At 38.1% G+C, this 16245-nt stretch overlaps 1 protein-coding gene across 1 annotated transcript; it reads right to left on the reverse strand.

The window, feature by feature from the left end:
* Window positions 1-1225: 1225 nt before the first annotated feature.
* On the reverse strand, window positions 1226-14639 carry LOC105929985 (voltage-dependent calcium channel gamma-5 subunit-like). Its single transcript, XM_012867949.3, has 6 exons — window positions 14479-14639; window positions 10032-10266; window positions 7751-7837; window positions 4418-4558; window positions 4186-4331; window positions 1226-3079 (listed from the first exon to the last, which is right to left on the reverse strand). Exons 2-6 carry the CDS (start codon window positions 10225-10227, stop codon window positions 2819-2821), a joined length of 831 nt encoding a protein of 276 aa, XP_012723403.1. The 5' UTR covers window positions 10228-10266; window positions 14479-14639; the 3' UTR covers window positions 1226-2818.
* Window positions 14640-16245: the final 1606 nt, after the last annotated feature.

The raw sequence follows: 16245 nt of genomic DNA on the forward strand, positions 1-16245 counted from the left end.
TTTTTCAGGTCTGGACAACTGAAAGAACAGTAAGGAAATGTGTTTCCATATTTTATTCTGTGTCATGTTCTCTGAAGGTTTTATCCGTCCATCCACCCATCCATATGCTTGTACTGAACAATGAAAATGTAACCTGTAGCCCTGAATGCGACACTAACCAAGCCATTTTAATGTCAAGATATTATATCAAAACTTCTCCTGTTTTTCCCTTAAAAAGTTGTTAAAGCCGGAAACAATCTCTCGCATTGAGATCAGAGTCTATTTGACATTCAGGTGAACATAAAGACTACTGTATGCTGTTGTGCTGGATTATAACCATTTATTACCCAGGGGATTTAGTGTAGTCACAAACATTCCTTGTATGACAAAAATAGCTACACCATTAACAAAACTCAATCATAAACTCTATTATTATTATCTGAACGATGTATGATGTCCAATATTTGTACATGTAAAAAAAAGCTATAAAAATTGGACTTAAAATTGTCAGTACTGGATACTACCAATAACACCACAATAACTAGGGATTTCTGTAAATGTACTACACCTGTTACATATTTCTGATGCAGAACGCGTTTTCATTCAACCCTTACAGATTCAGATGGAATGACCAGATGTGACAGATGCTGAAATTCTCAAATTTAAAAATACCAAAATGCAAAAAAAAAAAAAGACATTAAACAATACATCCCATTTTACATTACATGTTTTGACTTTATTGCTTAATTGTAAGTGATTATCAAAATCATAAAGAAACATTTGTACTTTCAGGACAACAATCGTTTTCCCTAAGGGGGAAAAAAAGTCAGTAAAAGATTAACTGCAAATATATTCTGCATCCTTGGATATTACAGTGTAATGACATGTTTTTACACATAGCTGGCCATAGGTAACTGCTTGAACAGTAATGTTATAAAATATGATCAAAGCAAAGTACATACAGTGTTTTACAAACATTTAAAAACTGTTTTTCACACCCTATCCTACGGTTTCAGACTTCATTACATCTTTACAAGACTTTTGTGTGCTAGACCAAAACAGGCATGTACAATTTAGTTTTCAGACTGTTTTTGTAAAATGTGGCATGTGCACGTACACCAAGATGGTATATATATATATATATATATATATATATATATATATATATATATATATATATATATATATATATATAAATGGACTACAGTCAGATTCGATGTATCTGTAGATGTATGTATCACATAAAACAAGTTATTTCTTCCCAGGACTGTTGTTTATTCAGCTCAATCAATCCTTCAGAGCAGCTTTCCTGTTCTTGCTGAGGGAAAATACCTCCATGTTGTCGCTACCATGTGTCACATTGGAGATGTTTTTTTTTTTTTCCAGGATTATGTGCACAGTTAGTTTTCCAGCACACAATGTTTTTGCATGTAAACCAAACACTGTGTGTGACCATAAACTGCCCATAGTAGCCTTTGATGGATGTTATGAGCCAGCAGTAGCAGGCTAAGTCAGTTTTCAAGCTGAATAATAAAGTTAGTTCATCGTGTCACAGAGGCTAAAAACTAGAATTTCTTTGGACTGGTTTTAGTAGCCAAGAAAGAATAAAAACATGGTTTGGTCACTTAGTCTCTTTGGAAGCAGCTTGTTCCCCTCAACAGCTCCATCCAACGGCCCAGTCAGAGTTTTTCAGTTCGGCTCGCTACAAAGTTGGCTATTCATCAAGGTAATCTTTCAATGATTTTACTGAAGGGGTTTAATTTCAAAAGCTCCATGTCCTCTCCTGGGATGCCCCTAAAATCTCTATCCTCGTGTTTGCAGGACACACACAACGTTCACAGGGAAAAAAAACTCAGCCTGATCAAGATGGCGCATTTACTGCTTCAGGACATTTTAAACACCACTGGAGCACAGCTACCCATGGCATTGTTTCTCCACCAAAACCAACCCTAAATGTAGGGGAAACCTTCTCCATTACTCCTAACATGGATTTGCTGTGCTCCCTCCGCGTCTTGTGACAAGCTGCAAACAGGACTTGTTTTTTTTTGCCCAACAAAGGCCTGTTTCCTGCCACTGCACCATAAAGACCAGATCGATGGACAGCACAACTATTAGTTGTCAGTAGAGAGTCTTACACCTTTGCTGCTGTTCTCTGTAGCTCCTTCACAGTTACCTTGTACTTTTGGGTGCCTCTCTGATTAATGCCCACCCTGTCATTAGTTTGAAGTGGTGCTTTAATCTCTCCACTCTCGAATAATGGATTTAACAGTGATGTTTTCAAAGCTACGGATATTTTACTGTGACCTAACCCTGTCTTAGACATTTACACAAATGCTATCAATTCACTGATGCTCTCTAACAAACCCCAGAGGCCTTCACAGAACAGGCAAATTTCACAGTAAATGGATATTTATTAATTAGGTGACTTCAAAAAAGAAACTGGTTGCACTGGATTTTATTTAAGGGTATTAAATTAAAAGGGGCTGGATGGTTGGTCTATCACATAAAATCCTAATAAAATGTGCTAGAGCGGGTGACTATGCTGCAACATGGGCAAATATGAAAAGGTTTGAGGGTTGTAATTACCTTTGCAAGGCACTGTATGAAGATTTAAAGGAATTTAATGGTTGACTATAAATAAACATTAAAATGCAAACTATTTCAGCGCACCCTTTTAGCCTGCAGACTAATTGTAGTTCACCTGTTGTTTCAGGTGTAGGTGACTGATGGTACAAACTCATTTGACTCGTCCCTTTACCCCAAATGAAACCTCTCTCTTCACTCTGCCATTTGACTCTTTATGAGACTCTTCAGTGACCTTGAACTGACCCCTGACGACTCAGCAGGGCGAGGATGACACCTGGTCGTAGTCGGGGCATTTGAGGAGGGCGGGGTAGCTGGCGCTCATCTGGAGCGAGGCTTCGCTCGAAATGTCTGAGGGACTCCGCCCACGCAACCAGGACTCCGGGTGGAGGAACTGACCGGAGTGGTCGGAGCAGTTGCTGAGCCGAGGCCGGTAGAAATTGGGGTGACGAGCCTGATAGATCTCCTCCGCTGTGTAGCGCTTCATGAACAGGTAGACAGACATGACTCCTGCACTCTGCAGAGGGATGGAGAATAAAAAAAAAACATTTGAAAAAAGGCTGCTGATGAGAATTCACTCAATATTAAAGAACTCAAATAGTTTTAAGTGAAAAGTAACAACTGACGGTTATTATTACATATATATTATATATATTTGTACAAACGTGTTGTGAATAAAATATCAATTAATGTTGTTGTTTGTTATTTATTATGTTGATAATTTTTTAATTTTAGTTTTATACCTGCACGTTCTGCTGCCAAATGGTCTTTCATTAAAAAGCATGTTTTGGGTCTAAGGAGGATTTGCCGTTGCTCATTATGACCAGCAGAGGGCAGTAAAGTCTCCCCCACAACCAGCTTAGCAGGGCTGCTTTATGGTGGTGGTGAGATGCGAAAGGATTTCAAAAGGATTATTTTGTTGCCTTTGCCTATAAAGAGGCGGTGCAAGGATTAAATGATGGACATACAAAAGATGATGATGGGGAAAAAAGGGATTTTTGAGCAAGTATATTTCCCTGAATAAATAAACAAAATTAAAAGCAATCAATTAACACGCTGAAGGTTTATTGAGTGCCAAAACTGGCACAGTAAAACAAATAAATATATCAAGAATATTCAAGCACGTTATATTTTAAGTAAACTTAAAAAACAAATACATAAATGCACAAACTGATGAAAGTTGAATTAATCGAATCTGGAAATCATTCATTAAAAGTTGAATTCAACATGTTTAAAGCAGACACACTGATTTAAAGTTTTTATTTCTCTGTCTGCAGTTAAACAGCTGTGCAAGGTAAACACTTGAATGTCACTATGGCCTGCAGCAGTAGGAAACATGAAATAATTTAAATAAATCCTGAAACAACTGCTTGTGATTTTAATAGAAAGCTTGAGGAATTCACATTTGGATTTGATTCGAGCATTTATTAGTGTATTTTTGGTTCAATTGTTAATTAACTACGGACGCAATACACAAAATATTTAATGTATATATTGGAGTTTTATTTAAGTGTTTATACGTGTTACTTAAACAATTTTTTTCTGCAAGTCTGTTAGCTCTGATATGATCTCTAATGAAACCCACAGTCAAAATGCTATAAAATACAGCAAACATTATTGCACCTCAGTGAGCAGGAAGGAGAGGGCAGCGAAGGCGAACGACCAGCCATATTTATAAGAGAAATAGGCCTCACTGCTCTTTGTCCTGTTCAGCATCTCATCATTTATGCTGGAGATATACAGTACGAGACCCACCACCAGAGCCAGGCCTGAAACACAGAGAATGTCTCTATGGACGTGGTCCGTCTAATAAAAAAAAAAAAAAAAAAGAAAAACAGTCATAAGATCTTTGTACCAGAAAGGATGAAGAAGATTCCTGAGACGAACGCCAGGATGGTGCGGTGAGGACGGACGTGTCCAATGTTGTTGAGGACAAAACCGATGAACATAAAGAAGAGGCTGACCAGAGGGAAGGGAGTCGCTGAGCGGATCATCTCTGAGGAGCGGGAGATAAAACGGAGGAAACACGATGTAGTTGCAGTGTACTTCACTTCCTCCAGAGACTGGAGGAAGAACAAGTTGCCACCATCAATCATGTCAGCATTTCACAGACGCACAATAGAGAGCGTGTTGACACCTCACATTACTGTGTGGTGCGGCAGCTGCTCTGCTACAGACAAGAAAACCGTGCAAAGAGTTGTGAGGAAGGCGGAAAAGATCATCTGTGCCCCTCCTCCCGCCCTGGCTGACATTTATCAAGACTGATGTGTCAGAAGGACCACAAGCATCTTGCTGGACCCCTCTCAACCCCGCCCACCACCTCTCCTATGTGCTGAATGCGTACGATTGAAGTGACTGTAAACTGAACTGAACTAAAACATGCTGCTTCTATCTGAAATATTCACAAAAACATGGGTATTATTGGTATTAAATGTAGTATTATCCGCTTTTGGCCTGCAGGATGATTGCAAACACCACAACATGAAGATGTTTTAAGTTGTTTTTAGTTGTTTTGAGTTGTTTTCCCCAATGTAACTCTGGATGTAGAGTCCAGACAACCGTCAAAAAGCAACCTAACAATGGCATGTCATTATATGGCATGTCAGAAACTTTGTGCTTTGGTAGGATATATATACAACAATGATTTTAGCAACACGGTTAAATAAAGTGCTGCCTCAATGTTGATTTGGATGGGTGAAACATTTCTGTTCTAACAGAAATTCATCAATACTAAATTGAAAGAAGTGTAATTCTTTGTTAGAGGTGCTACTTTCCTACCACAGCATATAGAAAAAAGAAACAGACAAAGAGCAGATTAAAGATCTTAATTTTTAACTTGTTTGGTTGTTGGATTTTGGAAAGCAAAGGAGCAACTGGAGAAGATTTCAAACACATACAAGTGGTTAAATGCGCTGGAAGCCCCTTGTGAAAATGCTTGTTAAAAAGGCCATAAAATAACTTAATCTTTTATTGAAGGAACACAATCCGACATTGAACAATCTTAGTACATTTACTTAGTGGAGATCCCCCACTAAGTAGTAATTATTTTATCATGGCACAGCAATTGGTATTCTAGCAATCCTTTATGAAATAATAACAGCTAAAGTATTCGTTAGACATCACGTTTTTAAGTTGATCTGACATTTTGAAGACTATTAGGCGTAACATGACACAGAGGCACGTATCTTGTTGTATCTGCTGGCTTGAAAGACTGAATGACATAGCGTGGTGCAGATGGTAGCAGGTCCTGGGTACAAATCTTTGGCATAGATTTTCTGCTTGTTCTCCATGTGCAGGTTTGGGTTCTCTCTGGGTACTCTGGCTTCCTCCCACAGTCCAAAAACATGACTGGTTAATTGCCCTTAGGTGATAATGTTTGTCCTACGATGGACTGGCGACCTTTACCCCTCCTTTGTCCAATGATTGCTGGAGTAGTGCGGGATCGGGTGTAGACGGATGAATTAATTAATTTAACAGCGATTGGTTAAAGATCCCTCTTTGTGTATGAGCAAACCTTGAGAAATATTAAAGGTGCATAGTCCAAGTTTTGAAGTTAAATATTATTTATCGTCTTTCCCATAGATGCCCTCAACATTGTCCGACATGTAAAATTAGTTATCGTCTATTTAATGCGCTTGCCTCTCTAGGCTGGATCAGTCAGTTCATGAAAGAGTGAATCTTCTGGGAGTGTGCGTGGGTACAACGAATGTTATGGGCTCTCGTTCACCTGGCTGCTTTGTTGAGTCTTCACTGTAATTGATGCATTAGCGAGAGAACCTGGGCTAACTTCAATATTTATAGCTTTCTTATCTCAGAAGACATTATGCCTCTAAACAAAAGACCACAACGCTGGTTTTCATTTGAACATGTCGCCAGAGGGGGCAGACGTCTGCAAAAATCCTGGAACTTACGCTACGCTCTTTTAAACTAGAAGTGCTGTTTCATTAGAAAAAGTTGGTTGCATCTTAAAGTGTTTTTCCCATGTTAAGTAATTGTAATATCATCTTTAATGTCATTGAAACATACATACATTACAATGAAATTTGTTCTCTGCTTTTAACCCATCACCCTTGGGGACATGGGTGATGGTGCCATGTGCGGCACCCGGGGAGCAATCGGGGGTTAAGGGTCTTGCTCAGGGAGCCAGAGTTCAGGCGCTGGGGATCAAACCGGGTACTTGCATCCTTCTCTGAATGCAAGCACGCTGCTCTAACTCCCCTGCAGTAAATATCTACAGGACATTCCCTGACTGGGAATCGAACCCGGGCCACAGCGGTGAGAGCGCCAAATCCTGACCACTAGACCATCAGGGATGTTGAATGCTATATATAGTAAAACATAGAGTTTTTAGACATTTCCTAGTCTGAGTTTTCACTTCTGTTAAAAAAAAGGGTAAAAAAAAGGGGGTAAATCGTTTTAATGCATCCTTGCCAGGGTTGGAAATATTTTTCAATATTTCTCTATCTGCCTTTTCTTCTGCTGCCAGGATACTATTTCCAGCTTCTCCAGTTTCAATGAGTTAGGGCCCGCTTGTCCCCCTTCTATTAAACATAACTCGACCATATATTATGAAGATTTTTATAATCGTCGTCATGAAATAAATGCAACGTAAAACCTACGTGGCATGAATTCACTCATTAATTTTCTTTTAATATACTCAGCGAAACAGCAGGTATTGTATAGGAATTTTATTGCTTTGTAAAATAAAATAAATACCTGTAATAAAAAATGTGGCTCAGCCCGTTCACCTTGAGTTTAATGTTTTTCAGTCCACTACAACTGAGAACTGAGAACGTGTCTTTGGAGGTCCTGACATAAAAAGTAAAAGGACACATTTTTTTCTCCCCTGCTCCTTCACACCATATTTTTCCAATACGGAGCATATAATCAGAGCTAAATAAATGACTCACTACAGTTATTACTTCTTCTGTGAAATTTTGAAGGACTCGTGTTGTCGAGCGTCTGCGAGAAGCCATTCAGTATTCTGGAGAGAAACAAGCAGGAACACGAGGTTTGTGATGACTCATCTGCCTGGATGCTTTCAGACGAAGTATTTCTGAATGGAGCCGTGTCAGAAAACAACAGGCTCTCATCACAGGATTAATACTCCAGATGGTCACACGAGTGGCCTGAACGACACCGATGGGACGCGTTTTGCCCAGAGCTTTGGCTTCCCTTTTCTACTCACTGAGCACGTTCCCTGTGGACTCTGACGTCAGCTGGAGACTCGTGGGCAGCATGTACTCAACGGTGAAGCAGCGGCCCGACTCGTCACCTGAGAAGAGAGGAGTGCAAGAAAGATTCAACCAAAGAAAGGGAGCTCAACAAAATATGCACTCTCGTTTATATTGAAAAACATGAAAAACAGTATCACATTTAGTAGATTTACATTTAAAAATGTTCAAATACAGGCAAATAGTTTCTAAAACTTACATTTTTATAAATTTTTTTGTGATTTTTATTGTTTTATTTATATTTTGTTGGTGGAACATTTTTACCTATAATGATGAGGGGGATTATGGTGTGGAGCTGATTTCCTTGATCTAACTGAGTTGTTGCTTGACCAGAGTATAGTGCAGAAATTTTAGTTTGTGGTAAATTTTCTCTGCTCCAAACAGTTTTAAGTACCCTGAATAACACCAAGCCAAATGTCCTTTAGAAAGTTGCAGAGAAACCATTGGTTTCTTTCAGCAAAGAGACAGTTTAGCTGAATAATTTACCGATGTAAAATCAGACATACTTTAATAATCCCCCTGGGATTATTAAAGTATGTCTGATTCTGATTCAGATTCTGAAATGAGCTGTTTGGTCTGACTTAGCCAGCACATTATTGACAGGTAGCATGATTTATGCTTTCTCAAACCAGTTTTGACGCGTCTTTATGAGCGTTGCCCTGTTGGAAGTCAATCCCAAATTTAGGAAGTTCGCTTTGTGCATTATGCTTGTTTCACTGGGAGCAACAGCCCCACATCATGATGCTGCCACCACCATGCCAGACACGTGGTGCCCTGTTGTTAGGTTTAATGGCCGTACATTAACATTCTTCTTGCTTTTGTGCGCAAATAACTCTGTTTTTGTCTTTTCTGAGCATAAAACCTTCTCCATAAGGCCTTTTACTTCTCCATGTGGGTATCAGTAAGATTTAGGGGTTTCCCGAATTAATCCTGATCACAGATCCCTAATTTCTTTTCCAGCAAGAGTGACAGTTGTCGTCAAGTTGCTGATCTGGAAAACAACTTGGTGTATCAACTCTTCCACGATCCTGGACAAACATCAAAGCTGTTTTTTAATGGATGAGACAGACAACATCAAACTTTAGGAATGAGTTGAAGTCAATCATATTGAAACTGTACGAAGTACGATACCGTACTTTAACCGTAATATGCAATTACCTTCCACTGCACTTTAATTTAAATAGCTTCTGTCCAAACTTCATTTATTCATTTTATAGTAATAGCTACCTGTATATCATGCTCACAATTCTGCCTATAGTAATAGCCATCTGTACATATATTCATAGTACATGTAAACTGTTATAATAACAATCATCTGTATATTATGCTATTGTACATATATGTAAAACTCTATTTATAGTAATATCCACCTGTATATTATATTCGGTACATATCCAGCTGTAAATTTAGTTCACAATACTAGTTATCTATATATTATACTGATAGGACAAATCTATCAGTAAAATTATGTTTATAATAGTATTCATCTCTATATTTTTTCAGTACATATCCATGTCCTGTACTTATGGAACCATTGTCTATCCTGCACTTGCTGCTATTGCACTTCTGGTTAGACCTAAACTGTGTTTTATTGCCTTGTACCTGTACCTGTACCTGTGTAATGACAATAAATTTGAATCTAATCTAATCTAATCTAATCTAATCTAATCTAATCTAATCTAATCTAATCTAATCTAATCTAATCTAATCTAATCTAATCTAATCTAATCTAATCTAATCTAAAGTATGATCAAACATCAGGGCTGTTCAAGAAAACCAACTAATCTAAGTGAACTCTACCAGTTTGACACACCTGCTGACACATTACTACTAAAATGATAAAATGCCTATCTTACTATTTTCTACAAATAAGAAAGAAATCCGAATTTTACTTCAGTGACTTTTATTCTTTACTAAAAGTGTGGATTACAGAGCATGCTGTGATCCAGTTTATCACAGCGTGTGACTGAAATCGGACTCAGATGCTCCTGTTCCACATTTACTCCCAGTCATTTTGAACGTCAATTAAATGACTGTCAAAGCTGCAGCGGAGCGACGACGCGTCAGCGTGACAGCATCCGTTCTCTTCTGCAGTCACACTTACGAGATGAACATCTTTGAAAGTGAGAGCGTGAAAAATCCATTTTCATAAACCGTGCTTAGCAGATGGCTAGCTGTCAAAACTCATCACAGGTCTCTGCATCACTCCTTTTGAGCGCGTAAAATGTCACCAACCAGCCAGAAAGCAGACTCTCCAGAGACCCGAGTGCAGTGAAGTCTTGATGTCAGCCGTCTGGTTCAGAGGCATGATGACGCCCTCCTCCAGGTAGAGCCAGTAATCTGTGCTCACCGCCACTCCCAGCAGCCCCAGGCCGCTGATTGCAAAGACGCTGCTGAGTAAAGTCAGAGCCCTCCTGCTGCAAGCACTCATGGTTTCCAGAAGCTTGTTGTTAAAATGAAAAACTGGGCCCTGGAGGAGTGTGGGGGAGGGAGGGAGGGAAGGAAAGAAAAGGGGCTTGATGAGATACTGAAAGGTAGGTGAATGTGGAAAATGAATGGCATGGATAAAAGTAAAACATGCATCGGTAGAAATTTTAAATTACCCTATTTTAAATGACAAAACATGACTGACTGAATATTGGTCAATAATAATAATACTAATAATACATTTGATTTACAAGCACCTTTCATTACCACTTTGTCAATGTACAAATCAAATAAAAACAGAGAAAACATCAACAACAAAACCAGGTGAGGCTGGGTTTAAGTCTCGATTTGAACAGGGGAAGAGGATTAATGTAAATAGAAACAACTAGTCATGTGAAATAGTAACTTATACTGCAACTTATCTGGTACTGAATGTAACTGTTTTTATAGATAAACAAATAATAGCAAACAGCTACTGCAATAAAGTTTCTTTATCACACATACTTCTATGTGTTTGGGATCATTTTCATAAAATTGTTGTCTTTAGGAGGGAATATTACGTAACATATAATATTTTCTTCAAGCAGAAGAGTCGAATTGCATAATTATTGCTTTATTTTCTGAGAAAAGCAACAAAAATCTATGAATGAGAATTAATGCTTTGCGTGTCGACGGAATGATGAAGGCATGTCTAATTTATTTGGTTACGTGACCGTAACATGGGAAAGGCCGACGCGTAGTAATGCAGAGCTGTGAAGTCCCTCAGAGGTTTGTTAGAGAGCATTAGTGAACAAACAGCATCATGAAGCCAAAGGAGAACAGCAGACAGGTCAGTAAAAACAAGAGCCAAATCTCTGAACAGTTCACACTGCACTGAAAATGGAAACAGTATGGCGCGACTGGACACATACTACGACACCTGATCCTACAGGCGGGGCAAGAGGAGCATTAATCAGCGAAGTAGCCAAGAGGCCCATGGTAACTCTGGAGGAGTTAAAGAGATCCAACGCTCAGGTGGGAAATCCTGTTGACACAACAACTGTTGTTCTTACACTTTCAAAATTTGTAATAAAAAAAAGGACATTGTTGAAAGAAAGTGATATGAAATTTCATACGCAGTTCACTAGAAAGCATGTAAAGACACAGCGAACATGTGCAAGAAAGTGCTCGAGTTAGTACAAAAACATGACTTTAAGGTTAAATGGGCTCTTTAAATAGTTTTTGGGTATGACATGTTTGACTGTCCTGTCCCATTGTGTTGACCTGTGATGGACTGGCGACCTGTCTATGGGTAAAGATAATGGAGAGACAGCCTGTTATGTGTTTCTGTTGGTCTATCTAGAAATGTGTGGTTGCAAAGTGACAAAATTTCAAGCCTTATAAATATATCTGTAAGACGATGTACTCCCTGCTGCATCTATTAACACAGCAGGTTGTAGAAGCAAAATTTCTTGTTGCTATTTGGTTTAATCACCAACCTGTCACCATGACTTTATTCTTCCTGTTTAAACCGTCAGCAAGCAATGTTTAGCTTTTCAAATCAAATCTTTTTTAAACAAACTTTCAGGGCTTTGCAGATTCTCAGGGAAAACAAAAACAGCAGGCACTTCACACAGTCACCTCTCTGGGTTTGGACTAAGAATAACGTTAGTGTCTGCAAGTGTTCAGAGGAAATGAGGGAGAATTGTGGGTGGGAAAGATGAGAGACTGACATGAAAATGAGAATTAGATGCTGTGAATCAATGACATTTTAAATGTTTATTGATGATCTGTTTTCGGCTCATGTGCTGGAGAGCAACTTTAACTATCTATTCTGATTTTCTAATTTTCTCGATGCCTGTCTAACATCAGGAAAGCTGTCATAAAAGACGATATAAAAGAGAGGCCATGCCATTTTATTTTCTATGCTTTTTGAGCCTCCAGACTGAATGATCTAAAATGTGTTGGGGTCTATACAGAGAATATAAATGCTCACATTATTTAAAATCCAGGACTCGTTTTTGACATTTCCAGCCAGCGAGGAAAGGCCAGTTGCACGCAGATACAGTCTGTCTGCAGATTTGGATGAAGGAGCACATAGTAAGACATCATCTGAAGGGACAAGGTGCAGATTTAGATCTCCCACTGGGACACATATGAAGGTGGGATGATTTGCTGAGGCACGGAGTGTCATGTGGGAAGCCAGAAGGCACAGAAGGCTTTGTTAGTTTTTGTTAGAAGTACGTTTTCAAAACATGCATCCCTAAACCTTAACAGTATATATTCAAAAGAGTTTGAAGATATTCATTAATCTTTAAATGAGATATTTTTCTTTAAATAAAGCAGATCTTACTTTGAAATCCTGATGAATTGCCATTCAAGCCTCTGGTTGTTATGCATTATCACAAGCAAAAAAGAGGGATGTTAAAAGTCCCACACCAACTGGAAACCAGAGAGGATTGCTGTGATTCCAGCCACAGTAGATGATTTCTGTTGCTTTATTTACCAGAAATGTGTGATTTTCACTCAAGATTAATGCAAATACAGGACAGAATGCATCAAATATGTTCCTTCAGCTTTACTTTTGTGACTGTAGCAAATCAGAAAGCAAACTATAGTACTATAGTAGTATTGTATACAATTACATAGAAGGGAGGGATTTCATGCTGTCTATATAGAGCTCTAAATGATTATTTTTACCTCTTGTCAAGCAGTGTACAAAGATTGAAAAACTATTTTTTTTATTGCAGCTGCAGTATTTGTCTCGTCTCAATCATTGTTTGCATATTGATGAGTAATGGGAAATGCATGTGATTTCATTGTCATTTAATGACAGTGAAGCTGTTATATTCTATAATCTCAGAGCAAATAATGGAAATAAAATTATCCTGAATCAGTCTCTTAAGATTGTGTTGCCTTTGTTAAAAAAATATTGTTTTTTCTTTACAAAACCACTGGTGCCACACTTATTGGCACCTCTAACAGTTCCACTAATATAAATGTAACTAAAGCAAATATTAGTTATATATTAGAATTACAATTTTCTCCATCACACAGGGATGTGGGGTGTAAATAAAAAAAGAAGCAAGCCTAAGATTTTCTTAGACACTCCTAAAAATGGGAAAGACAACAGAACATGCATTTCAATTAAGGCAAAGATGGCGACGGGAAAATATATGCTTCCCTGAACTTGTTTATATCAACAGGCAAAGCGATAACTAAAATGTTTGAAAAAAAAAAACCTGGAAAGTGTGACAAAGAAGGCTGGACAAGGATGGGAAGGGGGGGAAAAATCTACTCAGCTCACTTATATCTTATACCAAGTCTCCATAACCATCATTAGATGCTAATTGCATCCATAGTGTTTTGGAGGAATACCAGGGAAAAAAGTATTTCCGTCCTACCATCACAAATATAAACATGCAGAGTTAGCTAAATTAAAGCGCATTTATCTGGAATGATGTGCTTCACTCAGTTGGGATGCAGGTTGAACTTTCAGCTGAAACAAACAAATGATGAATGTGTTAAAAAGCTCTTCTTTCCCATTGTTAAGTATGGTGGAGGGTGTATGATTCTGTGTGCCTGTTTTGTTTTTCCTTGCAAATCTTATGAGAATGCATGTACTCATGACCCTAATAAAAATCAAGTGATCTCTTGCTAATAACAGAAAACTGGTTATCTTTAGGTCTGTCAGCAGCATAATGATCTAAAATAACCAAAAGACAGAATTGTTTTCCATAAATATCCTCAAACTGAAGGTTTTCAGAGTCAGATTATGTTACTGCATCAACATTTATTTTAGGGGTTTTCGACGTATCTACTACGCATACCAACAACTGTGAAAGGCTCAGTATACATCTGTAAATTATGTAAATTTATTTTAATGAACAATGTAAATTATGCAAGAGATCATACACCTCATACCTCATCTGTCTACTTTACAGAATAACAGAAAGCTTGTGTTGTATTTTTATATCCATATCTTCAGGTTTTAGGATTCAGTGAAAAGTTTTATTTGTTAATTAATTCAACAAAAGATTCAATAATCAATGGATTTTTGCCCTTTTTGCAAATATTGCATACATTTCTCCCAAAGAAACTTGTAATTAAATGTCTAGTATTGTTGCTTGAAATTAATTCAACTGTGATTGGATTGTACAAGATCAAAACAGCTAACTTAACTAAAACCTCTTACAAGTTCAAGGTGAAAACCTTAAAATCAAACATCAAAAACAATCAGTTTTTACAATGATTGTGTCCTTCAGGTTTCTCCTACCTGTTTGCAATGCGTCCAGCACAAAATCTTGCTGCTCAAAGTTGAAAAAAAAAAAAAGCCCTTATGAGAGAACAATGAGGTAAATTCGCCAGTGTTGAATAAAACCCCTTGGAGAACAGTGAGGTGACGGAGACCGTGATGCAGCGTGTCTGTCGATGCTACAGCTCAACAAGAGAGGGAGAGAGGCAGAGAGAAAGCTGGCTGGTCCTGCTCGAATGCCTGATTTCTGTTGCTCATTGTGCAAATACCCAGAGAGAGAGAGAGAGAGAGAGAGAGAGAGAGAGAGAGAGAGAGAGAGAGAGAGAGAGAGAGAGAGAGCGAGAGAGAGAGAGAGAGAGAGAGAGAGCGAGAGAGAGAGAGAGATGCTGCAGCTCAAATGATTGTGAGAATTAGCAGTGGTTTAACACATACATTTTAGGGTGAAGGTTTTGCTTCAGGTCATGATAGACAGATTTTAATTGAATCTAATCAGTCACTCATTGCATAAATGGTGAAAACACGACTTTGTGTAAATGCAGCACCAAGGTCAGCTCCTCTGAGCTTCCAGGCTGATATCGTCACCTAATGATGGACTTCATACAGGGTTTGGTTTTGTACAGCAACATAACCCTAATCTTATGGCTAATCTGGTCATTGTTTTACAACAAACTCAATAAATCTAACAATTAATGGCTTTATTACTTTCAGTCCTTTTTTGTAGCTTTGTAAGCAATGCTTTCCAATCAACTGTTTTTATTATGCACTCATTAGTATATATAAAAAAATCACCAAACAGAAGTAAAATACATTACATATGAACAGGTCTCAATACTTCCTTTAGTTCCTTGTGTCTTAAAATTAAACATTTGTTAAATTAATGTCTTTAAATGGCACACTAAAACCTCTTTAGGGATTAAGTTTGCAGAAATTGACATCAAGATAAGTGCACACAAACAATAAAAGTTAGTCATTATGTACTTAAAATACAATTTCTACTTTTTGTTTGATTAGTATATTAGGTACAAAAAAATTGGACATTTTAATCTTGCCAATGTCAAGTTAACCATTTTTTCCTATTTGAAGATTTGCTTGGATTTGTAGAATCTGCAAAAGCTCAAAATTATTGGAAGCAGAAACTTAAACAACCGAAATGTCAGTGGGTCACGGTAGACCTGATTGTCCGATCCGAGTCACCTTGGCCTCCCAAAAAAAATAAATGCTTTTTCGAATGAAACAATGTAACCTATAAAAAATTAAAACATGTTTAACTTCCTATACATAATGAAAGGTCTCTTGAGACAAATCAAAAGGACTTGGCGATAATTTGGAAAACAACTGTGGGTCCAAATATTTGCACTAAACAGTGACTGCACAAACATACAATATCAAGAAGAGAATGCCCTTGTATGCAGAACATGAACATCATGCTTTTATTGCTTTAATTGCCACAACTTAAGTGACTCTCAAAAGCCATCCACTATAAAAGCAAAGCAGGTATGGATGGTAAGAATGAAAATCAGGGCTTAATTTAAGTACCCTTACAGTGTAAGGACTCTTTAGCCAAAGGGAAGAGCGTCAGCAGTCGCCATGATAAGTGCTGTCTGAATAGTGCAGTCAGTAAGGAAGGAGGTAGGAAAAGGAGCCTATGCTTCCTCCCATGGCTACTTATGCCTAGGAACCTCAATGCTCCTTATCGGCGCTAAGAACCTTTTTAGGTATCCCACAATTCTTTACGTGACATGATGCATCAGCAGAGCCCGCCTCACGGAAATCAACGAAAAATGTCCA

The sequence above is a fragment of the Fundulus heteroclitus genome, chromosome 16 (genome assembly GCF_011125445.2).
Source record: "Fundulus heteroclitus isolate FHET01 chromosome 16, MU-UCD_Fhet_4.1, whole genome shotgun sequence".
Classification (NCBI taxonomy): domain Eukaryota; kingdom Metazoa; phylum Chordata; class Actinopteri; order Cyprinodontiformes; family Fundulidae; genus Fundulus; species Fundulus heteroclitus.

What these genes read in the sequence shown, in the direction of transcription:
- LOC105929985 (XM_012867949.3), bottom strand. Translation starts at nt 10,227, where the DNA reads ATGAGTGCTTGCAGCAGGAGGGCTCTGACTTTACTCAGCAGCGTCTTT. An exon ending in GTCCACAGGGAACGTGCTCA is followed by an intron (nt 4,559 to 7,750) that starts GTGAGTAGAAAA and finishes CCCGCTCCTCAG; the next exon opens with AGATGATCCGCTCAGCGACT. An exon ending in TCTCCTTCCTGCTCACTGAG is followed by an intron (nt 3,080 to 4,185) that starts GTGCAATAATGT and finishes ATCCCTCTGCAG; the next exon opens with AGTGCAGGAGTCATGTCTGT.